The sequence below is a fragment of the Equus caballus genome, chromosome 25 (assembly GCF_041296265.1).
Source record: "Equus caballus isolate H_3958 breed thoroughbred chromosome 25, TB-T2T, whole genome shotgun sequence".
NCBI lineage: Eukaryota > Metazoa > Chordata > Mammalia > Perissodactyla > Equidae > Equus > Equus caballus.
The window spans coordinates 25,217,303-25,244,831 of record NC_091708.1 but is presented as its reverse complement, the minus strand read 5'-3'; the positions used below and the strand labels follow the sequence as shown (position 1 = coordinate 25,244,831).

General features: G+C 36.8%; 1 protein-coding gene across 11 annotated transcripts in view; it reads left to right on the top strand.

The window, feature by feature from the left end:
- The window catches only part of PTBP3 (polypyrimidine tract binding protein 3), a 101,588-nt gene that overhangs the window by 23,403 nt on the left and 50,656 nt on the right, over positions 1–27,529 (top strand). For 6 of the 11 annotated variants that reach the window (XM_070251352.1, XM_070251357.1, XM_070251358.1 and 3 more), the window contains one exon: positions 14,135–14,216. In XM_070251352.1, the coding sequence (XP_070107453.1) occupies positions 14,186–14,216 (31 nt within the window). In that variant the 5' untranslated portion in view covers positions 14,135–14,185. The remainder of the gene's footprint in view (positions 1–14,134; positions 14,217–27,529) is intronic. The other 5 variants (XM_070251355.1, XM_023628666.2, XM_070251354.1 and 2 more) reach the window with 1 other exon arrangement.

The following is a 27,529-nucleotide window of genomic DNA, read 5'->3' as shown; positions in this document are numbered from 1 at the left end:
AACTCATTTAACTAATCTCTTATTATGAACATAGTGATGGTTTCATATTTCGCCATTTTAGTGTAGCAGTTAAAAGTATAGACTCTGAAATTGGTTTACGTGGGTTTTAATCCTGACTCCAACTCTTTATTTGTAATGTGATTTGTGTAAGTTACTTAACTCATTTGTGCCTTAGTCTCCTCATTCGTGAAATGATACTAGGCTTTCCAGCTCTTTGTTATGAGAAATTGAAAAATTGTTAGGTTTTGTTAATGAATGTGTGAGAAGAAGGAAGTTTCAATGATTGGCTTAATAAAACAAAACTTACAGGTGTATATGTATTTCAGAAAATAGCTGTCAATTTAAGTATTACTACTAGGGCAGTAAAGTATTAAGTAGGACGGCTAACCAAAACCCAGACCTTTGTTACTTTTACAGATCGTAGCTGTGCTTTCCAGAGTTTAGGTGATCACAAGACTCCTTTGTTAGAAATAGCATTTGTAAGCAGTTTTATGACCAGAATTGTGTCTTTCTGCAACGATAGTGGAGGAGAGAACATTATCCTCTTGTCTCACAGATACTTCTTTCACAAACAGTTTATAAGAGCCTGTGGTTTCAAAGTTACGCACTAATATTTCATTAGTTATCACCTCGAGGAAAGAAAGGCAGTTGAAAGAGGCTCAAAACCTAAATGCAGAAAGGAAAAGGATAAAACTAGTAATTTTTAATGAATGGGATATGAGACGTAATATTTTGAACCAACATTGGTCACCATAATAGTACTCAATCCTCAGAATTTTGTGAGGATTTGATATTTCATTGATTCTAAGGCATACTTTGTGTGTGTGAGAGGAAGATTGGCCCTGAGCTAACATCTGTTGCCAGTCCTCCTGGTTTTGCTTGAGGAAGATGGTCCCTGAGCTAAGATCTGTGCCAGTCTTCCCCTACTTTGCATATGGGACGCCGCCACAGCATGGCTTGATGAGCACTGTGTAGGTCCATGCCCAGGATCTGAACCTGCGAACCCTGGGCCACCAAAGTGGAGTGTGCAAACTTAAGCACTATGCCTCTGGGCCAGCCCCTGAGGCATACTTTTTTTATATTAACATTTCTGACATCAGAGTGCATCTTAAAGTTCATAGTGTATTATAATGTAATTGGCAGCAGTTTTTCTTTCCAGACGTTCCATAAAGTTATGGGTCTTACAATTGAAGGCTTCTTAGAGTACATGAAATATGTATGATAAAGCACATAGTAGAACAGTACCTGGCACATACTAAGCAATCAATAAAATGTTTTGGCATTTTAGTGTAGCCATTAAAAGCGTGGACTCTGAAATTGGCCCATGTGGATTTGAATCCTGACCCCAACTCTTTATTTGTAGTGTGATTGTGTAAGTTACTTAACTCATTTGTGCCTCAAATGTGTATTGACTATCCTTTATTTTGTTTGCTTTGCTCTTGTAAGGGATGGTTACATAAATATATCTTTATATACAGTGTATATATCTAATACAGAATGATGTCTTGATGTGGAATAAAGGGATTAAAGGATTGGCATAACATATTGAGGGAAGATTTGTTTATTAGAAGAAGAGAAACAGGTATGTAGGGGCCCAGAAAAATAAACCGAGCCTAGATTTTAATTGTACCTTTTACCCTCTCTAATTCTTACTTTCTTTAAAGGATAGTAATACCTACTTTGCAGAGTTGTGAGAATTACAGAATATGTGTATAATCTTAAAAATGTCTGTGGACTGACCACAGAACAAGAATATTTTACCTTAAGGCGTATTTGGGACAACTGGGACATCTTTGATTTCTTTTTGTCCCACCCTGAGTCTAATTCATTAGCAGATCTTTCTAAGTAGATTGAAAATCCAACCACTCTCCACAGTAACTGCCACTCCCTTGGCCCCTCACCTGGATTATCGTCATGGTTTCCTGCCTGGAGTCTCTAATTCCCTCCTTGCGTTATTACAGACTCTTCTCAACACAGCAGCCAGAGTGATCTTTTAAAAAGTAAATCAGGGGGCCGGCCCGGTGGTGCAGCGGTTAAGTGCACACGTTCTGCTTCTTGGCGGCCCGGGGTTCACAGGTTCAGATCCCGGGTGCGGACATGGCACTGCTTGGCAGGCCATGCTGTGGTAGGCGTCCCATATATAAAGTAGAGGAAGATGGGCACAGATGTTAGCTCGGGGCCAGGCTTCCTCAGCAAAAGGAGGAGGACTGGCAGTAGTTAGCTCAGGGCTGATCTTCCTCAAAAAAAAAAAAAAAAAAAAAAAGGTAAATCAGATCATGTAGGGGCCCACCCGGTGGCGGAGTGGTTAAGTTCACATGTTCCGCTTTGGTGGCCTGGGGTTTTGCAGGTTCATATCCTGGGGATGGACCTAGCACTGCTCATCAGGCCATGCTGTGGCAGCATCCCACATAGCAGAACTAGAAGGACCTACAACTAGCATACACAACTGTGTACTGGGGGGCTTTGGGGAGGAAAAAAACCTGTTCCTCCCTGTTTTCTAGAATGTGCAAGGCATACTGTCTCAGTTTTCTCTGCCTGTAACGTTCTTCTCTCAGATAGCTACATAGCTTACTCCTTACCTGCTTTAAGACTTTGCTTAAATGTCACTTTCTCTTAAATTCTTTCCGTGACCACTTAAAAATCACAGTTCTCCTCTTCACCCCTGGCTGCTCGTTATCTTATTTTTTAAAAAGCTGGTATAACTTTAAAACATGTTACATAATTTTTTAAGTTTAATTATTATCTGTTTCCTCTGCAAGATAGTAAACTGCATAAGATATGGTCAGGGATCTTTGTTTTTTGTTTGTTCACTGGGATTTTCCCCAGGAGTTAAAGACCTGGCTCGTAGTTTGGTGCTCCTTAATTGCTTGTTGGATTTGTTGAATGAATATTATTGCTAAGACAATTATACACATTGAATTTAATATGTAAGAGCTATTCCTGTATGGTAGGAACTAAATAAATATTCACATGAATGGCATTTTGGTTGGATGTCATGAATTAGAAGGCTTTTGGAGGAATAATTTGCTCGCCATTAAAAAAGTGTTAATATTTTATTGCTAAGATGTCCATATAAAATTAAGGCAATCAAAGTCATTTTATTGAAACTGTATCATAAACAGGAGATTTTAAACAGTGCCACAGCTCTACATTTGAAGAGTGTGCCCCGTCTTTAATTACCACCTTTTTTATTCTCATTGTTCTAAAATCTCTACAGTAGCAGTCTTGGACACGAAAATGTTGCAAGTGAACAATTTGGTGACTATTCTTTTTTGGGGGGAGGGAGTAACTGTTGTTTAGGAAATATGCTTAGGGATAATCACACTCGTTTAGCAGATGAAGAGTGTTGATGGGCTACAGTGTTTGTGGGGATAAGATCTCCAAATCATTTGTTAAGGGTACAGTTACCCATGGCTAGTGCCTTTGAGTTTGGGATGTGTTTAGAGTAACAGGAGGCTGTGAAAGGGTAAATGTTAACAAAAGACTAAATGTCAAAAAAAAATTTGGAGTTACCACGAACTGCCTCACAATTATTCTGAAACCTTCACTGAATGTTCAGTTTATTCCCTTATCCTTATAGTTATTATTTATTTTTAAGCAAAAAAAGTTTTGAACATAGATTACATGCAAAACATTATAGTAGGTTCTGTGGAGTAGGATATGTAAGTGAGTATTCAGGAGAATATAATCAATAAGTGTATATAGTGGGGCCAGCCCCATGGCGTGGTGGTGAAGTTTGGTGTGCTCCTCTTTGGTGGCCCAGGTTCACAGGTTCAGATCCCAGGCATGGACCTACACCACTTGTCAGCCATGCTGTGGTGGCAACCCACATACAAAATAGTGTAAGATTAGCATAGATGTTATCTCAGGGCAAATCTTTCTCAGCAAAAGAAAAAAAAAACGAAAAAGAAAAAAGTGTATATAGTATGGTGAGACTCTACATAATATCGCTTTTATTTCTGTTTATGGAAAAACAGAAACAGCAGGATTAATGTGAGCTGTCTGTTCTGGGAAGTGTTCACAAAGGGTCACTAGACTATCTGCTGGAAATTTTATAGAGGGGCCTACGTTGGCTTCAAGGTAGGACTTGGATATTACTTTTGGTATTTAAGATTCTTTTATTTTAAAAAAAATACTGCACAGGTCCCACCCTGTCCGTAGTTTGGGGGTGCTATTTACCTCATAAAGCAGGGTAGAGGATTTGTCTTCTGGGAAGACACAGTCATCTTCTCTGAAAAATCCTTGTCCGTAGTTGGCTTTGGCATCTTCCAGGAATGGGAGGGAGGGATTGAAGCCTCACAGGTCTGGGTTTTCAGTTGAGATAGAGAGAGGACAGTTGTTATAACCGGACAGTCCAGAGTTGGATGTAGTTACCTCCAGAACTTGTCACTGTTAACACAACCTGGGCTTTATGACACTCATAGAAGTGGATTCCTTAATAATAACATAATAGTTTCCAAAAAAATATATAATATAGATAGTTCTAGGATCATGAAAAATTGTGAATTTGCTTTCCTCTCTCCTTTTTTTTTTTTTTTGAAGGTATGTTTTTTGGTGAGGAAGATTGGCCCTGAGCCAACATCTGTTGCCAATCTTCCTGTTTTTCTTCTTTTCTCCCCAAAGGCTCAGTACATAGTTGTATATCCTTGTTGTAAGTCATTATAGTTCTTCTATGTGGGATGCTCCCATAGGATGGCCTGACAAGCGGTGTGTAGGTTCTCTCCCCACACCCCCCTGCCCCCGGGATCCAAACCAACGAACCCCGGGCCACCGAAGTGGAGCACACTAAATTGACCACTTGGCCATGGGACTGGCCCTCTGCAATTTTTTGATAGCCTTTTTTTATGATTATAGTATCTTGATAGACTAAAGCAAATGATGTCTTGTTCTTGAATTTCATATGGATTTTAGGTATGATCTGAAGTTTAACCATGCAGAATCTTCCTTACATGTTACTTTAGTGGCTGTTTCTCAGTTGTGTGGATTGCCTTTTAGCATATTAATAATCTCACTTTAATGCTAAATAAAACTACTTCCCATCATATTTGATAATGAAACACTTTGTGCTGCTTAATTACAGATTTCCTTTGCTTTGTTGGCCCTTTGTATTTATTCTTCATTTGGAGAGAGCTTTGACAATGGATACTTGAGGCTATGAAGCTGACTGGTGTGTTGACTTAGCCAGAGAGCCAACAAGTCCTCAGAACGACTGCTACACTTATGTAAATTTACTGCATGTTTCAAAGGAGACTGTTGATCCAGTGTTGTCAACCCCCCTCCCCGCCATGATATCTTCATTATTTAGCTTGTTAAAGCCTTCTTGTGTATGTTAATTTGTTTCCCTTTGGTACAGTCTTTTTTCTCTCCCTTTTTAACAGTTTCCTCCTGTTGATCGTCTGTAGTCACTCATCCAGATAAGCTTTCCATCATTTTTTTGGTCTTCATTTTGCTTATCTTCCATCCATCTCTTCAACCATAATCTCTCATCATAGCAGTCAGACCTTTTGAGAGAGGTACTCATTTGTACCTGGATCTGCCCTGCTCTTCCTTTACTATAATGGAAAATTGCTTTTCAGACACTTAGGATGTATATTAAATACTAAATATAATTTTCAGAAATACTTTTGTTTTGCACTGAAGTAGTCTGTAATTATAGGTAGTGATGTGTTTTCAGGAGAAAAAAATTATGTCAAGGAAAGAAAAGTTTTGTTTTTAAAAGGGGCATATTTAATACAGAACTAATTGTGTTTTTCTCATCTTTTTACAAAGCTTTACAGAGTAATATGACTCTTGAGATTTAAGCTTTAAAAAACCTTTGTTTTCTGTGATTTGAATTTGAATTCTTGGGGGAGGGGGAGAAAACTTGGCCAGTAAATTGCAATTAGCAGAATACTTTTTTTTATCACTGCATTTTCGCATGTAAACTGCTTTTACTCTCTTTGTCTTTTGTGTATCATATCCTGGAATTAGTAGGGTAAAAAACTTACCAGTTTTTTAAAGTATAATTATTTGAGAGATGTGTTGTTTATTCTATATAATGAATAGTACGCCCCATCTCTCATGTAAGACAATTTCCAGATATGAAGCTTTAGGATCAAATATTTTAGTTTTTCTTGTATAATAAGACGATAAAAACAAAAATAGCCACTCCAACACTTTAATACTATAGGGTTTCCTTTACTTATGCATTATTTTAGGCATCTTCCTTTTTAAAAGCTCTTCCTGTTACTGTAGAAAGATCTAGTAGAATTACCAAACTTAAGTGGTTTTATTTTGAAGACTGCAATTCTCACCATTTCCTTATTATGATAGTTTATATGTGGTGTGAATACATTGAACGTGACTTAACTGATGTTGCATTAATTTAAGATACAATATAAATTAAGGTAGTTTTCCCATTTTTTTCTATACTTGAATATTTGATCACATTTTTAGAATAAGTTTTTCTTTTACAGTTAGAAGTCCAAATGGTAATTCAGAGGTTAAGAATAAAGTTTTTTTTTTTTTGGAGATTGGCACCTGAGCTAACAACTGTTGCTGATTTTTTTTTCCTGCCTTTTTCTCCCCAAATGCCCCCAGCATATAGTTGTATATTTTAGTTGTGAGTCCTTCTAGTTGTGGCATGTGGGAGGCTGCCTCAGCGTGGCCTAATGAGTGGTGCCATGTCCGCTCCTGGGAAACCCTGGGCCGCCGAAGCAGAGTGTGCAAACTTAACCACTCTGCCACGGGGCTGGCCCCAAGAATAAAGTTTTAAAAAATCTGTTAAAGGAATAGTTTTATTATCTTTCCTCTATTGATTCTTCGTTTAACCACGAGAGGAATTGGGCCAACTGTAAAGTTAGGGGACACAGTCCACAAAAGACTACCCTCGCTTCTGACACCAAATGTAAGTCTTGTGAGTTTCCAAAACCGCTCTCAGGTCGTCCTGTAATTTGCTAGAAGGACTTGCAGAACTCACCAAAAGCTGTTATACACGTGGTTACTAATTGTTACAGGGAAAGGATATAGATTTAAATCAGCCAAGGGAAGAAACACATAGGGCAGAGTCTGGGAAGTACAGAGCTTCCTTTGTCCTCCCCACGGTGGAGTTAGGACACATTACTTTCCCAGCATCAATGTGTGACAGTACTCTTGGAGTATTGTCAAACAGCGAGGCTGTCTGTGCTTTGGTGATTACATTTTTTATTGACAGCTCCTTTATGTAGGCATAATTGATTGCCCTTGAGGCTGATCAGAGACTTCGGTCTCCGCCTCTCCAGGTGTGGCTAAAAGCACCCACCTAAATCATGTTAGCCTTTTTGGTGTGGCCATCCCCCACCCTAAGACTGCCTGGTTACCCAAAGCCCCTAGGTAAAAAACAGACACCTCTCTCAGGCATGACCTTCCCCGTGGGTTGGAGATTACGTCCCAGGAGAGATCAAAAGTCAGACCTCTCTTTGGGCAGGGGGTAAATTCTTTACTCACACTGTGAGCCAAACTCTTGAGTAACATTAAGATGAGGTGGTCATGTGCCAATTCTAATAATGTTTGAGAGACCCCTGTAGAAATAAAAATGCTTCTTAGTAATCATTTGTACTGTAGTAGTAACTTGAAGTTACTCTCCACTGTTAATTAGGAATTTGAGATTTCTTGCAGTTTTACCTCCACTTAAAAAGGGAAGAATTGTCTAATTCACTTCTGAATATTCTCTGGATAGAATACAAAATACAGAAAATGCTGTATTCTGAATTAATGCAGCATAATTTATGGTATAAATAAAATGCAAGTAACATCAATATTTAATAATAGAATAGTTCATTATGCCACCATACAACTTTAAGAATCCCTTAAAAATAATTATGATGAAGAGTCTGTAACAATGTGATGCAAAAGCTTATCAGTTAAAAGGATTAGAGAGGGGGCATAGATTCATATTATAACTTTGTAAAATGCATATTGAGATAAAAGTGAATTATCAAAATGAAAAACGATCTAGTTCTTTAACATCTACTGATTTATTGTGAGATAATTGGATGAGTATGCAAAGATGCTTAAATAAGGATGGTTACAGTGAAAATTTTTAATTCTTTTTTCTCTAAGTGACTCTCATCAGTGTTCTGCAGGAAAAATCCTAATGCCTGGGCAGATGCATGCTTTATCCTTTCTCATTCTCAAATGGGACTTTATTAAATCTCCTGTGCAATCATATACAAAGGGAGTTTCAACTCTAGTTATTAGAATTGAATACGTATTTTGAGTTTGTTACATAAAATGTGAAAGTTGTTGCTTTCTGTTTTTAAACATGTTTTATTGAAATCAAGTCTTTCATCACTTCACCTGAGAGAAGGAAATTTTTGTTAGGATTGGGAGGTGGCATTTCTTTTTAAAACTTTGAAAGGTTTCCTTTATTGAAATACTGGTGATCAGGGCCGGCCCTGTGGTCGAGTGGTTAAGTTCGCGGGCTCCACTTTGGTGGCCCAGGGTTTCCCTGGTTGGATCCTAGGCATGGACATGGCACCGATCATCAGGCCATGTTGAGTTGGCGTCGCACATGCCACAACTAGAAGGACTGACAACTAAAATATACAACTATGTACTGGGGCGATTTGGGGGAGAAAAAGCAAAAAAAAAAAAAGAATGGTGTCTTTCACCTCTAGGAGATTACTGTCCAATACTAATTACATTGAATACATGTGACTTGGCATATATATAGCTTTTGAAAAGGACTAAGTAATTAATCATTAGCATTTATTGGCCAGTATTTAATGAGACCTATGTATTAGAATTAGTAATCCTTAGAGCAGCCTATAATGTATACCATTGTGATCCTCATTTTAAAATGAGCAAACTGAGCCTTGGAGAGGTTAAATAATATGTAGCATCATACAAAGGTAAATTAAGTTTGAGGAGCCTCTTAAAACCTAGATCTGAACTACTATGGAAAACTACCTTTTTAAACCATGATGCTTCTATTTTCATTACAGCATCTGTTTATAGTAGTTTTCAACTGGCTACACATCAGAGCTTTGGAAATGTACAGGTGCCCAGGCCTCAGCCTAGATCTACTGGTTAGGAATCTCTGGGATAGGACCTAGTGTGTAGTATTGGTTTTAAACTGGATATATGATTGTAATGCGTACCCAAGGCAGAGAGCCATTATATGGCACCTGAAACTCTGCTATAGGATATGAGGGAATATTATCAAGTGTAAGGCACAACAATAGACATCACAGTAGCTGATAAAAAACTTTGTGTACGTATTTGATAAAATATGTGCTATTGATAGTTATCAGATAGACTATATTATGTGAAGTATATTACAGTCCTAGAACTGTACACATCTTAATGTTGAAAGACAATCAGAATTAATTTCAACCTCTTCACTTTTGGGATAGAAAAATTTTCAAGGGTGTGGTATTATTTTTCTGTCAGCAGTACGTAGGACTGGATATGTAGTGAAGGGATAGTGTTTAAGGCAGGAGAAAAGCGTAAAAAGAGGCAAGAATAAATATGATGTATTTGGGGGAAAATTACAAGACTCACAGGTGTTATTGTAAGTAGGAGTCTAGATTAGAGCTTTTAGTGGCCATCACAGTATGTTTAGACTCGAATTGGTAAGCAAGGAATAATTTTACGTTGATGGTTGCTTGGAGATTTATTTGTTAGGAAACTAGGTAACACAGTTTATTGAGTTGAGATAGAAATAGAAAGAACCATGAGCAAACTCGCTTCTCTCCCCAAACTGAAACTGAAATGGTTTGTGTGCATTAAGACGACTATGTTCAACTTTTTGGATTCTTAGCTGGCAAGCCTTACCTGGGGCCTGTGTTAACAGTTGAGCACTTTCTCTAGATGCCTTTTAGGTAATCTCATGTGCTTCCAAGTGAGTGCTTTCCTGAAAATTTGTTCTTTCCAGCTTTTTGACATCAAAATTACGGGCTAAGAGTTGGTTCCTCCCAGTAGGTAACTTCTTTGGGTGATGGAAAGGTGTTTTGCACTTTGGGTTCTCTCGTCCTTCTCTTTGAAATGTTGGCTTTTGTGCCACCGCTTTATTCTTGTGTTTTACTAATCTGTCTTCTAAGTCCTTTGGTAGATTTCCCACTTACCTCTCTCTTAAGCTGTTATATCCTTTAGTATTTTATTTAGGAGAGCTTATTATATTTTCTTAATTTTTTTAAGTCTTAGGAATTACTTGCTCGTAATTTCAGGTTGTGTGATTTTTCTCGTGTATGTTGTCTCCCTTTGATTCTTTCCTTCCTTTCCCGTATAGATAGATTCCCATGAGGAACTCACATGGGGTTTTTTTCCTCTTTTTTTTTTTTTTTTTTTTTACTGAGTTCATAATAGTTTACATCATTGTGAAATATCAGTTGTACCTTATTTCTTGTCTGTCACCACATAAGTGCTCCCCTTCACCCCCTGTGTACCCTACCCGCCTTCCCCTGGTAACCATCCCGCTGTTTTCTTTGTCCATGTGTTTGTTTATATTCCACATATGAGTGAAATCATACGGTATTTGTCTTTCTCAGTCTGGCTTATTTCGCTAAGCATAACTCCCTCCAGGTCCATCCATGTTGTTGTGAATGGGATGACTTTGTCTCTCTTTATGACTGAGTAATATTCTTAGTATTATTCCTAATAGTATTCTTAGTATACCTAAATTTATTCCTAGATACTTTATTCTTTTTGTTGCAGTTGTAAATGGAATTATATTCTTGAGTTGCCTTTCTGTAAGTTATTAGAGTATAGAAATGCAGCTAATATTTCTAAGCTGATTTTGTACCCTGCATCTTTACTGTAGTTGTTAATTATTTCTAATAGTTTTCTGGTGGACTTTTTCTTTTTTTAAAGATTTTATTTTTCCTTTTTCTTTCCAAAGTCCCCCGGTACATAGTTGTGTATTGTTAGTTGTGGGTCCTTCTAGTTGTGGCATGTAGGATGCCTCCTCAGCATGACCTGATGAGTGGTACAATGTCCTCTCCCAGGATCCAAACCGGCAGAACCCTGGGCCACTGAAGTGGGAGTGCGCGAACTTAACCGCTTGGCCACGGGGCCGGCCCTGCATCTTTTCATATGCGTATTGACCATTTGTATATCTTCTTTGGAGAAATATCTATTCAAATCCTTTGCCTATTATTTTAATTGAGTTATTTGTCTTTTCATTATTGAGTTATAAGAGTTTATATGTTCTAGATACCAGTCCCTTGTCAGATATATGGTTTGCAAATATTTTCTCCCATTCTCTGGCTTGTCGTTTCATTTGCTTGATGGTGAAGTACAAAAGTGTTTATTTTTGATGAAGTCCAATTTATCTATTTATCTTTTCTTTTCTTTTGTCACTTGTGCTTTTGGTGTCAGAAAACCATTTTTTAACCCAAAGCCATGAAGATTTACTCCTGTGTTTCTTTCTAAGAGTTTTATAGTTTTACATTTAGATATACACCCTTTTTGAGTTAATTTTTGTATATGGTGTGAGGAAGGGGTCCAACATTCATCTTCTGCATGTAGATACATAGTTTAGATGTATAATTTAGTTTTGACTATTTTTGAACTCTATATAAATGCAGTAATATAGTGTGCATTCTTTTGTGACTTCCTATGTTTGTGAGATTTATCTGTGTTATTGTGTGGGGTAATAGTTCATTCTCATTGCTATAAATCGTTGAATGCATTTACAAAAATTTCTTCATCCATTCTATAATTGATGACATTTGGTTGTTTTCAGTTTGGCTAGTAGAGATAATGCTGCTGAGAACATTCTCATATGTTTAGGTGCACATAAGCAGGCAATCTCTTGAGTATATCCATAGGAGTAGAATACATAGGTATCCTAGGATATTCATATATTCAACTGTAGTATATTGAGTCACTTTCATTAAGTTGTACCAATTTGCACTCCCACTAGCGACATATGAGAGTTCTGTTGCTCCACATTCTTATCAACACTTGATATAGTCACTTTTTTTTTTTTTTTTTTTTGAGTAAGATTAGCCCTGAGCTAACTGCTGCCAATCCTCCTCTTTTTGCTGAGGAAGACTGCCCTGAGCTAACATCTGTGCCCATCTTCCTCTACTTTATATGTGGGACGCCCACCACAGCATGACGTGCCAAGAGGTGCCGTGGGATCCGAACTGGTGAACTCTGGGCTGCCGAAGTGGAACGTGCACACTTAACTGCTGTGCCACTGGGCCAGCCCCTGCCTTTTACATTTCAGTCTGCAATCCACCTAGAAGTAATCTTGAGTTGACTTTTTTTTTTTCCTGCTTTTTCGCCCCCAATTCCCCCATTACATAGTTGTGTTTTCTAGTTGTGGGTCCTTCTAGTTGTGGCATGTGGGATGCCACCTCAGCATGGCCTAATGAGTGGTGCCATGTACGTGCCCAGGATCTGAAGCAGAGAAACCCTGGGCTGCTGAAGCAGAGTGTGCGAACTTAACCACTTGGCCATGGGGCCAGCCCCATAGTTGGCATTTTAACACACTAGAAAAGAACTAAAGTCACCTCTAAGTGGTGTCTAAGATCAAATTAACCAACTTACATATTGATATAAACTCACATATATGTAGAAGATATATCTATTAGTAAAACATATTTTACCAAATTCCTCATATATAAAAACGTGTTGGGCACGTTAAAATTTTTACTACATTTAAAACCGCAGAAATTCACCTTTCCATGTCTGCAACAAGACAGTGAACTACAAAGTCTGTCTTTGGCTACCAGTGTCTGTATTTCGGGTGTTATCAGGAAGGCCTCTGCTTTAGGTGAGGCCATAACCTTGGTTTTTCTAGAAGTTGAAACTGAATTTTATTTCGTTACGTGATTACTTAATTCCTTCCTCTTGTCCCAAGCCCTCTCTGTAAACTTCTGGTGAAAGAACCAAAGGGAATAGTTTCTGGCTGTTTAATACAGGAATTGCTTAAATCATTGTATTTCTATTGTGCAAACACATTGGTGGTTTGCGTTTCTTTAGCAGAGGCTAAAGTGGTTCTTTCCAGAACTGCTCCTGACCCCTGAACGTTAAATATCTTTTGGGGCACTATTGCTATTCTGATATTTCTAAGATAGTTTGGGGATTAAGTTTTATCATCCAGTAGACCAAAATATTTGTTCTTAAAAATTGACCAAGTTAAACAAACAATAACATTTGAAATAGGTTGGTTTTAAGTTTGTACACGGTGTTTGTTGTCTTTAAACGTAAACTCTTTTTTTTTTAATGGATTTTTGAAAATTTATATTTCCTTTTTCTCCCCAAATCCACCTGGTACATAGTTGTGTATTCTTAGTTGTGGCTCCTTCTAGTTGTGGCATGTGGGACGCCACCTCAGCATGGCCTGAAGAGTGGTGCCATGTCTGCGCCCAGGATCCGAACCGGCGAAACCCTGGGCCACCGAAGCCGAGCGCGAGAACTTAACCACTTAGCCACAGGGCCAGCCCCAAACGTAAACTTTTTAACCTTGGTAATACATCTTAGGGTTACAATGAAAAGGCCTGTCTGACTTGTCTTTTAGCACTGAGAGTTCAGTGTTGGAATTGGTCAAAACTTTTACCTGAACAAAAGAGTAAATTACTTAAATAGTAGTTGTTTAAGAAATAGTACACATTAAAGATCATTTTGAAGATGAATGGATAAAAAATCACTTTGTTAGGAAGAATTTTACCAGTATAGAAATAAATTGCATCTTTGAGTTCAACTTAAAAAAAAATGTAGGTATTGAAAAGTCAAGATTCTGAAGGAGTGCTGCACAAATTATTTGCATGCAAATACTTAAGAAATACTATGAAAAGTTAACATGCTTAATATGCTAAAATACATACTACAAAAACAACGTGACAATGCAACCCCTAATAGGGTTTCTGGTATTCACATGTAGCATCTCAGAGGATTAAGTTTGATCAAAAAGGGTTGCAGGATTATGCCAGTTATGTGATGGCAGTTCTGTTTTTCATAACTAACAATCATGTGGATGTTCAGTAATTTTTTTTTACTGTAAAATTTACTTCCAACATTTAGATTTTGTGATTCTAGAGAACTTCCCCTTAAATGTCTTGATATTCAGATAAAGTAATATTACTAGATTTTAACATTTTCAGTAGTAATATAGACCATTATCCAAAACTTGTTTTATTAATAGAATATCGTTCTTGCTTTTCAGCGGGGATCTGATGAGCTTCTTTCTTCTGACATCATTAACGGACCTTTTACCATGAACAGTTCTACTCCTACAGGTGTGTATGGTGAGTTTTATTTTTTTCAAAATCTGGAATATTTTCTTTCCGTGAGTTTCAAGATTTTTTTTCTTTTTACAATGTTCTTATTTTTCTCATCTTATAAACATGGTGAAGTGCCACTATTTATAACACAAACTAAAATTTATTTCAGTAAAGTTCATACAGATGAAGTTACTAGTTAAAGCTGTCTTAAACTTTAAGGATTAATTTGGATGTAATTCAATAATTCCTTTTTTGATTGATGTTCTCTGTGTTACATAGTTGTGATAAAACTGTCAATAAGTAAGTGAACCAGAACAATTGAGTAACAGAGCTAGATTTAAAAACTTTTGTTGAGTGATGATGGATTTTAGAATAGTAGAAGTATTAAAACTATAAGATCCCATGATTTTTAAAAATTGAAATATAATTCACATCCCATAAGGTACCAATAAATGTTCTGGAAATTTGGGGACTGTAAAATGAATTGGAGGAATTCATTCTGGAGAGAGAGTGAGCAGTTAAGAGGCTCTTGCTGTATAGGATATCTGAGCAAGGGATGATAATTTGTACTATAGCAGTAGCAGTTGTGATGGACAGAACTGCAGAACTTACAGAAGGTGGAATTGATAGTAATGGCTGATTAATTGAATGTTTAAATAAGAGATTCTGTCGATGATTTCCAGGTTTTGAACTTGGATAATTGGATAGATGAATGGTGGTACCATTCATTTATAGTAGAAAACATAGGAAGAACGGAATTGGACAACACAGCAGGTTAAGATTTTTATGTGTTAAGTTTGAGGTTCCTTTGGAACATCCAAGTAGAAGAGTCAGGTAGGCATTGGGTTCTTCTGGTCTCAACATCACAAGAGAAATTTGGAAGTCAATATCATACGTAGTTGATAACTGAAGCCATGAGAATGTGGAGTCTCAGAAAAGGTGAGATTTTTACCCAACTGCTTTTAGAGTTAAGGGGAGTTAGGAAATGAGTGGACCTCACTTTTCAGACCCTGAGCTACATGGTGTTTGGGAGAGTGAACAAGCCTTTATATGTGGACTCTATAAGAGAAGTGGACCGGCTTTAGTTAAGGCAAAAAGATGAAAAGAAAAGTCAATGACCAAATTAAGAATGTATGGGAATTGGTTGACCATGGTACATTGCTCCAGGGGAAAATGGAAAGAGTTTGTAGACAGAGCGGCAGCAGGGGATTTGTTCATGTGGAAGTGTGAACAGTCATGGGCATGAGACTAAAGCAGCTTTCTCAAACTCGAGCCAGCGTCAGAATCACCTGGAGGGCCTCTTAAAGCTGGATTCCTGAGTCCATCCCCAGAAATTCTAATTCGGTATCTGGGGTGGGTCCTGAGAATTTGCATTTCCACAAGTTCCCAGGTAATAGTGATGCTGCCATTTGAGAAACAAACCACACACTGAGTAGTGGATGAAGGAAATGCTAGAATCTAAAATTCCTGAACCTGATTATCATCTTGGTCTGGTAGGCTTTAAAAAAGTTCTGCCCTTACTCCCCAGAGTTACAGTTCGTCAGGGTGGGGCCCATGTGTGTGTTCTCATTTTAAAAACTCAGGTCAGTTCGTTTGTTTTGTCATGTTTACGAACTACTGGGATGGGTGACCAGAAAGAATTATATCCTGGTTGGTTGATTGTTTAGGAAAAGAAAGAAGTATGAAATGTGAGTTTACCTGGCAGCTTCAGTTTGTTGGGGTTTTTTTTGTTTTTTTTTTTTCTTAACGTTTTGAATTTCTTCTTGTATCTTGTTCTGTTCTAGGTTCAGTGTTTCTCTTCCTGAGCACATCCTCTTAGTAGCTATTTCAGTAAATAGTAGTAACTTCTCAGACTTTGACTAAAAATGTCTATTTCATTATCGCTATTGATTGATAGCTGCTTAGAATTCTAGGTTGAAAGTTATTTTCTCACAGCACTTTGAAGGTACTATTCTGTTGTTCTTTTGGCTTCTGTTGTTGACAAGTCTGTCATCTAGGTTGTTACTTTGAGGATAGTATTACTTCTATATAGTTATTTTTAACACTTTCCTCTTTATTTTAGTTCTGTGGTTTCACTAGCTATGTCTAGGTATGGATCACAGGTTCTCAAGCCTGGATTTTCACTAAAATAGCTTGGGAAGCGTTGAAGAAAATACCGATGCCTTGACCTACCCCACACCAATCTCAAAATCTCTGGGATTAGGGGAGGGAGGTATGGTGTCTAGGCACTGTTTTGTTTTCTTTCTTTTGGAGGAAGATTGGTCTGAGGTAACATCCAGCAGGCACTGTTTTGTATTTTAAAGCTTCTTAGGTGATACATCTAAGGTGCAGTCAGGGTTGACGACCATTGCTGGAGACTTACTTTCATTTATCCTGCTTAGGAGTAATCCAGCTCTCCATAGGATTACCTCCTTCTGAAACTCCAGTTAGACATGTATGGAACCACCTCATTCACACCTGCTTTGGTTTGGTTTGGTTTGGTTTTTTTGTGAGGCAGTTTGTCCCTGAGCTAACATCTGTGCCAATCTTCCTCTGTTTTATGTGGGATGCCGCCAAAGTGGAGCGCGCAGACTTAATCAATATCCCACTGGGCCGGCCCCAGTCCTGCGTTTGCTTTAACCTCTTACATTTATTGTCGTCTCTTTCTCCTTAAGGTCCTGTGTTTTAGATGATTTCCTTAAAATAGTTTCTGATTTGTTCTTTATCTGTTCAGCTTTGTCTAATGTGCTGTTTAATCCTGCATATTGAGTATTTGATTTTAGGGCTTATGTTTTTCATTTCTCTATGTTCTATTTGATTAATTTTTAAAGTCTACCTAGTTTTGTTATTTTTTAAAAAATAGTATCCTGTTCTTATGGTTTCTATTACTTTTCTTTTCCAGTTCTTTAATCATTTAAAACAAAATTTTTATAGCCTCAGATTTTATAATTGTGGAGTTCTTGGGGATGCTAATGTTCTTGTTTTTTTATCTGCTGATATTTGCTTATGGTATATTATTTTTCCTTGTGCAATTCATAACTTTTGGTTGTGAGGTAATCTTTGGATAAATTGTTTTTTCTTCTGTGAGAATCTCCAGGGTAGTTTTGTGTTTGCTCTGCTAGACTAGACTTTCTAGGATGTCGCCAGCCCCTGACATGTTATAACATATATGTTAATTTGTTGCCTTGGTGATTCCTATACCAGAAGAGAAGAGAAAATTCAAAATGCAAGCATTCTCATTTCCCCCATCAAAATCCCTAAACAGAGATAGGCTTCCTTGTTAAATAACTCTGGTAGATGGAAAATTTCTAATTTTGGTTTGCCTTTCACTGAGGGGAAAGCCTGTTGAGGGGCTTGGCTCTTGACACCTGGATATTTCACTTTTTTTCTTGAAGTCATCCATACATTAAAAATATTTTTGTAATGTTTGATCCAATATTTGCAATTCTCTAAAAGCTTCAAAAGCTGAAGATTTTGGTACTCCATTCCTTGACTACTTTGAGTAAAGATTTCTAATTGATGTTGGACAAATTGTGACAGGAAGGTTTTAGGGCTCATTTACAAAAGAGTTGAATCTGTTTGTTAAGATACTTAAGTAGTTCGTCAAAGACACAAAAATTTAAAAAATCACATTGGAGATTGATTAAATCTCCAAATAAAGGAGAGCCCTGTGTAGCACTGTGCTGAAGGACCTTTTTTATATTCATTGTAATCCTCATCACAAAAATTTTGTAGTTCAGTTAATCTAAGTGTGGATTTAAAAATATCTATAAAATTTGACAACTGTCGTTTTTCTCTTTGTAGAGTATTGCTTGTTTGGTAATAGGAGTTCTGTATGCACCAAACCAATTGCAAGTACATGTCCCCCCCCCCAGGACTGTCAGACCAGTGTTTTTATCATGAGACTGTGCTGTACTACAGTTCGTATTTGTATTATTACCTCAAAAAATGTTTTATCTTTAATGTTGAACTTGGTAAACTGAATTTTTATTAGTGTCAGATATTTCACTTTTGATAGAATGACTTCCCAAAAGCTTTATTTTGATTCCATTGAAAGGATTCAATATTAAACCATTTTGGGGTAATAATTGATTTTCTAATCTTAGCAGATAATGATAAAACTGATATAATTTAACTGTTTGCAAAGTTCTATTAATGGAGTCAACGTATTAAGACATGTCACTTTACTGTTTACACATGGTAAAGAAACTTTGCAAGTTCAGTTAATTCAGAATTACGGATTTATGGATTTACTGCAAGATATAAAATGGAATGGCAGTAAACAAAGTTGTATTTCATGTGCATTGGCGTGTAATTCTCACGTTTTCCACTGATGGGCAGCCTGCAGGCAAGTCAGCAGCATAGGTAGCATGTTGAATACTGGTGGAAGGAGTTAAGAGCTATCCTTAGCTACCCATGTGCCATTGCACTGAATCTTTTTTTCTTTTTTCTTTTTTTTAAAGATTCTATTTTTTTCCTTTTTTCTCCCCAAAGCCCCCCAGTACATAGTTGTATATTCTTCGTTGTGGGTCCTTCTAGCTGTGGCATGTGGGACGCCGCCTCAGCGTGGTCTGATGAGCAGTGCCATGTCCGCGCCCAGGATTCGAACCAACGAAACACTGGGCCGCCTGCAGCGGAGTGCGAGAACTTAACCACTTGGCCACGGGGCCAGCCCCTGAATCTTTTTTTCTAATCAAAGACTCTGTATGTTGTCTGAGAACAGGTCGTGAGTGAAAAGATTCAGTGTCACTGATTGACTTTCAGATTTAACCACCGTACATATGGTTTATGAACTACTACTAGACGAGACCATGGCAAAACTAGAAGTTAAAAAAAAAAAAAGGATTTACTAAGCCTGTTTGGGCTCATTTCAATGCAACTATTAATGAAATTTTTTTTTTTTAAGTGAAGATGTTAAACTGTACAGGATGCTGGAACAACGGTGCCAAATTGTGACTGTCCTGGGCAAACTGAGACATACGGCCATTCTACTTAGATATTAGTTATTAATATTCCTTTAAAAATATCTCTTAGCTTATTGTGGACATATCTTCTTCCATATGAACTTTAAATTATTTTGTCTAGTTCTAAAACAAATAATCCCTCATCCCTCAATCTTAACCCACACATTTTTTGGGATTCTTATTAGAATTATATTAAATTTATATGCTAATGTGAAATGTTGATCTTTTTTTGTGATATTGTCTTTCCATGTAGGAACCTGACATGTGATTCCATGTTTTTAGGTTTATTTTATGTCCTTTGATAATTATGAAAATGTCTTACACTTTTCTTCATAAATCATACGCTTTTCCTTTTAAATTTAATCTTAGGAATTATGGCAGAGTCTGTTTATTGTGTACACTAATACTTTTCTTTCTGTCTTCTTTAAGTAACAGAAACCTAATTTCTATCTGGATACATTGGTACCCAGATTAAATGACTATTTTTCCAGTCTTCCTTATAGCTAGGTGTGGTCATGTGGTTAAGCCCTAGCTAATGAGAAATAAGTAGAAGTGTTACTTCTGGAGTATCTCTACATGGATTCGGTTTTTCCTTTTTTATCCTGCTTCCTGTAAGAGTGTCAGCTTCCATCTTGGATGATGAGGATGAGAGCTACACCTTAACAGAGATACAGTTAGATGCTGAGTTATCGATGACTTTGTACAGTCAGCCCTCTGTAGCCACAGGTTCCACATCCATGGATTAATCTAACCATGGATGGAAAGGCCGATGATGGTTGCCTCTATACTGAACATATACAGACTTTTTTTTCTTGTCATTATTCCCTAAACAATACAGTATAACAGCTATTTACATGGTGTTTATGGTGTATTAGGTATTGTAAGTAATCCAGAGTTGGTTCAAAATATACATGAGCATGTGTGTAGGTTATCTGCAAATACCCTATTTTATATAAGGGACTTGAGCATCTGTGAATTTTGGTATCCACAGAGGGTCCTGGAAGCAATCTCCTATAGATATGGAGGGATAACTGTATGTCACCATTCCAGATCTGGAATTTCTACATTTAGCCATTTTACATGATCAAGAAATTAATCTTTTTTATTAAGCAGGTATTATTTCAAATATATTATTGTTATATCCAGGGCTGTGATCTCAGGGAGAAGTGAACAAATGAAGTAAGCTCTGTAAGCACCCTGGTTTTTCCCAAACTGTGTGTAAAGAGGGGGGAACTGAAGGAAACCTCGCAGAATTGCTGAGTTGGAGACCTATGTTTGGGATAGCTAAGGCAGCTGGGAATTATAGGGGCAGAATATGGGAGAGTAGGGAGCTGTGTGAGAAAAGTGCTCTAGAAATCTTCCTTTGAATCTGTGGCTGAATATTAAGCTGTACAGACAGTACCAGTCATGGTACACCAGCTCTAGCATAAGGCTTCTCTAATCCCACCCCAACAAGGCTTAAAAACAAGCTCCAAGACAACTACCTGATCTGAAAGTAACTTAACTTTTTTCCAGAAAAGAATCTGGCACTTTAAAGGAATGAAACAAATTCTAGTGCTCACAATGTTAAGTGTTCAATCAAGAATTGCCAAACATGCAAAGATCCACAACATTGTGACCCATAACCAGGAGAAAAATCAGTCAACAGAAACAGATCTAGACAATGACAGATGATGAAATTAGCAGATTTTGGACTTTGAAACAGTAATTTAAAGTGTTTTCAGGGGTTTAAAGGAAAATAGCCTAACAAAGAGAAGAACACAAGATAAAAATCAAATGGAACTTTAGAGATAAAAATATAATGTCTGAAGAAAATACATGGCATGGCATTAACGGCACATTATATTTTGCGGAAGAAATGGTCGGTGAATTTGAAGACAGCGATAGAAACTAAAGTACGCAGACAAAAAAAGGACCGAAAAAGAAATGAACAGTCTTCATACCCTGTAGAACAAAGTCAAGTGGTCTTGATACCGAAACTCTTAATCTCAAGTTCGCGTGCCTGATGTGCAGTAAGCCAATCATTGAGACACTGGTGCTTGAAGATGGAGAAAGGTTTATTTGAATTGGACAAAATGAGAAGACTGGAGGATAAGTTCTCTCAAATCTGCCTTAAGAAAGAAGACAGCAGGTGGTGTAATAGAGCTAAGGGGTTTGGGAGGAGGAGTTGCAGAGAAACAAAGGGGAAATGTGTTTCTTTTACTCCGGATGAGCCCTTGGGCAATCAGATTTTCCTGAGTTTCAACTGCAGCTGGGGGGTGAGGGGGTGGTTGGTGATCGGATCTTCCTTAAAGGCATTCTTTTCTTGCAAAACAAGCTCATAAATCCTTGTGACCCTTTAGTCACCCTCAGGTTAAACAAGAAAACAACAAATTAACAAAATTAACTTCTTTTCGTCTGTGTCTTTGTTGGGAACAAGGTCAAAGGGTAATCATGTTCTTATTGAATATTTACAGTAACCTTCAGGTACCTGGCTTCAGTCTAAACATACATATAATTGAAGTCCCAGAGAAAAAGATGGGAATGGGGAAACAGAAATATATCTGAAGAAATAATGACCGAAAATATTCCAAACATGGTGGAAACTATAAACCCAAATATCCAAGAAGTTCAGTGAACCAGAAGCAGGATAAACACAAGAAAAACCACACCAAGCCTCATCACAATCAAATTGCTGAAAGCCAGGAATGCAGAACAAATATTAAAAGTAGCCAGAGGAAAATAGTTACATTGTATTCAGAGGAACAATGATAAGAATGATGAGAGATTTCTTGCCTGAAGCTGTTTCAAGCCACAAGACAATGGAGCAACATCTTTAAAGTGCTGAAAATAAATGCTATCAAACTGGAATTCTAAATCCAGCTTAAAATATTTTTCAAAAATGAAGTTAAAGCCTTCTTTACAGCACTAAGAGCTGAGAGCATTTGTTAGTAACAGAGTTATTTCACAACGGGGTAAAGGAAATTCTTCAGGCTTGAAGAAAATGATGCCAGGTGGAAACTTGGGTCTCCGCAAAGTGGTAAATTTGTGGATATGTAACTTTTCTCCCTCATTTTTTGAATTAATTTAAGATAATTGAGGGAGGATTCTGGGAATATGAAGGAGTAAGGATTACCAGGAATCCGTCTCCCTACCTACACAACAATTGCACTGGCAGAATCTTGTCTGCAAGTAATTTGGAATTCTGGAGCTATTGAGGGCCTGCAAGTTCCAGGGGAAGACTTAGATGGTAAATTGTGGTTAATTTTGGCCATTTTTAGCTCTTAGCACAGTAGCAGCTACCCATCCCCGACCCTCAGTCACATGGCAGGCAGCTGTGTACCTGTTCCAGGAGCAGCTTTCAGCAGTTTGCAGGAGCCAGAGGCAAATAGGACCTTGTTCTCCAACTTTTGCGGATCTGTGTTCTGATTGCTAGTTGCTGCTGCTTCTGATCACACAGCTGCAGACAAAGAGACATGCAGCCATTGTGCTTGCATCTTCTCCTACTGTTGCAAGCCTCTCTACTCCCCCTGCACCTCTAGGGAAAATTAGAAAGTGGTCGTGCATGCCCAGGAAAAGGCTCAGAAGAAACCTGAGGAGACCTTAAGTTTACGTAGCAGGCTCATCCTTGGCACAGAGACAGCCTAAGACAATCAAAAAAGGAAAAATGATAAACAAAAACTGGAAAACCCTGGTGAAAGGGAAGAATCTGATTTCTAGAGTTACTGCATTCTCAAATGTAATAAAAAACGTGACTATAAACATCCAAGAAGCTTAATGAGCTCCGAGTAATGATGAACTCAGCAAGACCTACAGTGAGACATATTATAATCAAAGTTTTGAAAGCCAAAGACAAAGAATCTTGAAAGCAATAAGAGAGTCGACTCATTCCATACAGGGAATCCTCAATAAGAATATGAGTAGATTTCTCATCAGGAACTTTGGAGGCCAGAAGACGGTGGGCCAATATATTCAAAATGCTGAAAGAGTAAAACTGTCAACCAAGAATCATATATTTGGCAAAACTGTCCTTCAAAAGCTGAAAGAGTTTGTTCCCACTAGACCTGCCCTTCAAGGAATACTCAGGGGAGTCCTTTAGGGTGAAATGAAAGGACACTAGGCAATAACTCAAAGTCATATAAAGAAATAAAGATCTCAATGAAGGCAAATACATGAGCAGTTATAAAAGCCAGTGTTATTCTAATGATGGTTTATAACTTCACTTTTATTTTCTGTGTGATTTAAGAGACTAATAATGTTTTCAAAAAAATTAATCTGAAAGCTGCTGAGTCGCTTGGTTTATAAGTCCACATTTTGTTTTCTATGTAATTTAGGAGACTAATGCATTTAAAAGAATTATTAGTTTGTGTTTATGGGCACACAGTGTATAAAGATGTAATTTTGTGACATGAACAACCAAAGAGGGTGGGGACAGAGCTGTAAGGGAGCAGAGTTTTTGTATGTTATTGAAGTTAAGCTGGTATAAATTCAAATTAGAATGTTATAAATTTAGCATGTTAAATCTAATCCCTAAGGTAATTAGAAATAGCTATGGAATATGCACAAAAGAAAATGAGAAAGGATACTTAGTCAAAATCATAGAGACAGAGATTTGAACGGTAGTCGCCAGGGGCTGGAAAAGGGGAGAATGGGAAGTTACTGTTTAATGAGTACAGAGTTTCAGTTTTACAAGATGAGAAGAGTTATGGAGATGGATTTTGGTGATAATTGTACAACATTATGAATGTATTTAACACCACTGAATTCTGCATTTCAAAATGGTTAAGATATAGTGAGTTTAATGTTATGTGTATTTCACCACATTAAAAACAATTGAAAAGAAAATATAGAGTGCTCCCTATGGAAAGCTTTACAAGGTACATTGAGTAAAATGAGATAGAAAAAGAAAATAGAGTTGGATATTTAAAGCAAGATAGTATTAATATATTTCGAGGGTTATAGCATATGTGAAAAAGTTAAAATATAGGACAATAACACAGGGTATGATGAGGGAAATAGACATATTTCTTTGAGAAGTTCTTATGTTATACCTGGATGGTATAATATGATTTGAAGGTAGACTGTGCAAAGTTAAAGATGCATTGCTGATTTAACCCCAGAGCAGTCACTTAAAAAAAAGGCAAAGATTCCAATTAAAAAGCAGAAATTATCTGCCTTTTATGTGCATGTTATATGTGCCTTTTATGCATGACATATTATATTTTCTTGATAAACTGATCCCTTTATCACTATGAAATGTCTTTATTGCTGGTAATATTCCTGTTCCTGAAGTCTGCTTTGTCTGATATTAGTACAGCTACTCCAGCTTTCTTATGATTAGTGTTTACATATTTATCTTTTTCCATCCTTTTACTTTTAACTGAGATTTTATATTTAAAATGAGTTTCTTCAGGCTGACCCCGTGGCCGAGTGGTTAAGTTTGTGCACTCTGCTTTGGTGGCCCACAGTTTCACTGGTTCTGATCCTGGGCACCACTCATCAAGCCATGCTGAGACGATGTCCCACATGCCACAACTAGAAGGACGCACAAATTAAAAATGTACAACAATGTACTGGGGAGCTTTGGGGAGAAAAAAAGAAAAAAATCTTTAAAATGGGTTTCTTATTCACATCATATAATTGAGTCTTGCTTTTATCCAGACTGATAATCTCTGCCTTTTAATTGGAATCTTTGTCGTTTCCATTTAATGTAGTTATTGACATGGGTAGATTTAAGTCTACCATCTTGCTGTTTGTTTTCTACTTGTCCTGTTTATTCTTTGTTCTTTTTCCTTTGTTTCCTGGCTTTCTTTAGATTATCTTTTTGTATTCCATTTTATTCATCATTTATTTATGATTTTATATTTCATTTTATTTATTTATGTTTCTTGATAAATATATATATCTTGAATATATATTTACCTAATTACAGATCTTCAAAATACATAAAGTGAAAACTATTAGAACTAAACAGAGAAAGAGACAAATCTACAATTATGACTGGAGATTTCAACACTTCTCTCTCAGTAGTTGACAGCATAGTAGATAGAAAATCAATAAGGATACAGAATAGGGGTTGGCAAACTCCTATCCCATTGCTCATGGACTAAGACTGATTTTTACATTTTTAAATAGTGAAAAAGATGACAATATTTTGTGATATGTGGAACTTAGATGAAATTCACAAATCAGTGTCCATACATAAAATTTTGTTTGAACACAGTCTCACTTGTTGACATATTACCTGTGGCTGCTTTCATACTATGACTACAGAGGTGAATAGTTGCTACAAAGCTTGTATGACACACAACGTCTAACGTATTTAAGTGACTTTTTAAGAAAAAGTTTGTAGATCCCTTAACATCAAAGTTTTCCCCACTATCAACCAGCTTGACCTAAATGACCTGTGGAACAATCTCCCCAAAAGCCGCAGAATACATATTCTTTTTGAGTTCACATGAAGTAGTCTTCAAGATAGGCTATATGCTGGATCCTAAAACAAGTCTCAATAAATATAAATGCAGTAAAACTATGTAGCGTTAGTTCTCTCACTTTATTCGAATTATATTAGAAATCAAAAAAGCATGATTCTCCAATTAATTAGAAAAAGAGTAACACTTAACCCATGGATCAAATAAGAAGCCACAAGGGAGATCAGAAAATATTTTGAAGTGAATTAAAATGAAAACACAGCTTATTAAAGTTCATAGGGTTCAGCTAGAATTGTTCTTAGAAGGAAATTTACAGCTTTAAATGTTCATATTAGAAAATAAAAAAGTCTAAAATGAATTATCTAAACTTCTAAGCATTGCATAGGCAGAGCAAGTTAAACCTCAAGAAAATAGAAGAAAATATTCAATATGAGAGCAAAAATTAATGACATAGAAAACAAACAGCAGAGAAAAATTAATGAAACAAATAGCTGTTTTTTTTAATAAACCAATAAAATTAATAAACTTCTGGGTAGGCAGAAAAGAGAAGATAGAAATTACCAATATCAAGAGTGATCTTATAGACATTAAAAGATATTTTTATGGACTGAATGTTTATACACCCCAAATTCATATATTTAAGCCCTAATCCCCAATGTGATGATATTTGGAGATGGGGCCTTTTGGGTGGGGCCCTCACAGTCGGATTAGTGTCCTTATAAGAAGAGATATGGAGAACTACTTTTCCCTCCACCCCTGTCATGTGAGGATACTTTGAAAAGGTGGCTGTCTCTAAGCCAAGAAAAGAGCCCTCACTAGAAAGCGACCATACTGGCACCTTGATGTTGGACTTGTAGTCTCCAGAGCTGTGAGAATAAATTTTTATTGTTTAAGCTATCCTATCTGTCATATTTTGTTACAGTATCCCGAGCAGGCTAAGACAGATATCAAGCGAATGTTATGAACAATTTTAAGCCAATAAATTTGACAATTTAGATCAAGTAGACAAATTCCTTGAAAAACAAATTACAACATAACTGGTGCAAAAGAAGTAGAAAATCCAAATAGCCCTATACCTGTTTTAAAAATCAAATTGATAATTAAAAAGTCCAGGCTCAGTGGCTTTATTTGTGAATTCTGTCAAACATTTAAGGAAGAAATAAGACCAATTCTACACAAACTCTTTCATAATATAGAAGAAGAGAAGACACTTTCCAGTTCATTTTATGAGGTTAGTATTACCCTGACACAGTAGGGAGGAGGAGGAAACTACAGATTAATATCCTTCATGAATATGGACACAAAAATGTTTAGGAAGGTATTATATCAGATTCAGCTGTATACACACACACACATATGAAGAGAGAGGAGATAATATATCATGACCAAGTAGGCTATATTCCAGGAATACAAAGTGGTTTAACTTTTGAAAATTAATCAATATAATATACTGTATTAGCAGAACAAAAGAGAAAAACCTTATGGTCATCTTAATATACCCAGAGAAGGCATTTGAAAAAGTTCAATTCCTGTGCGTAATAAACAAAGCCCTCAACCAACTAGGAATAGAAGGGAACCTTTTCAACCTGGTAAAGGTGTGAAACTACAAAAAATATTATACTTAATGGTGTAGGACGGTGCTTTCTCTCTGAAACCACGAATGATGCAAGGGTGTACAATCTCATTATTTCTGTTGAACTTTGTGCAAGAAGGCCTAGCCAATTCAATAAACCTAGAATAAGAAAAGATTGGAAAGTAAGAAATAAAACTGTATGTAGAAAATGCTTGAGAATTTAACAAGGTTGCAGAATACGGTTGGTCAGTATACCAAAATCAATTGTATTTCTTGTATACTATGAATGATTAGTTGGAATATAAAAAATTACTTACTTTTTATTTATTTAAAAAAATTTTTTAAAGATTTTATTTTTCCTTTTTTCTCCCCAAAGCCCCCGCGGTACATAGATGTGTATTTTTAGTTGTG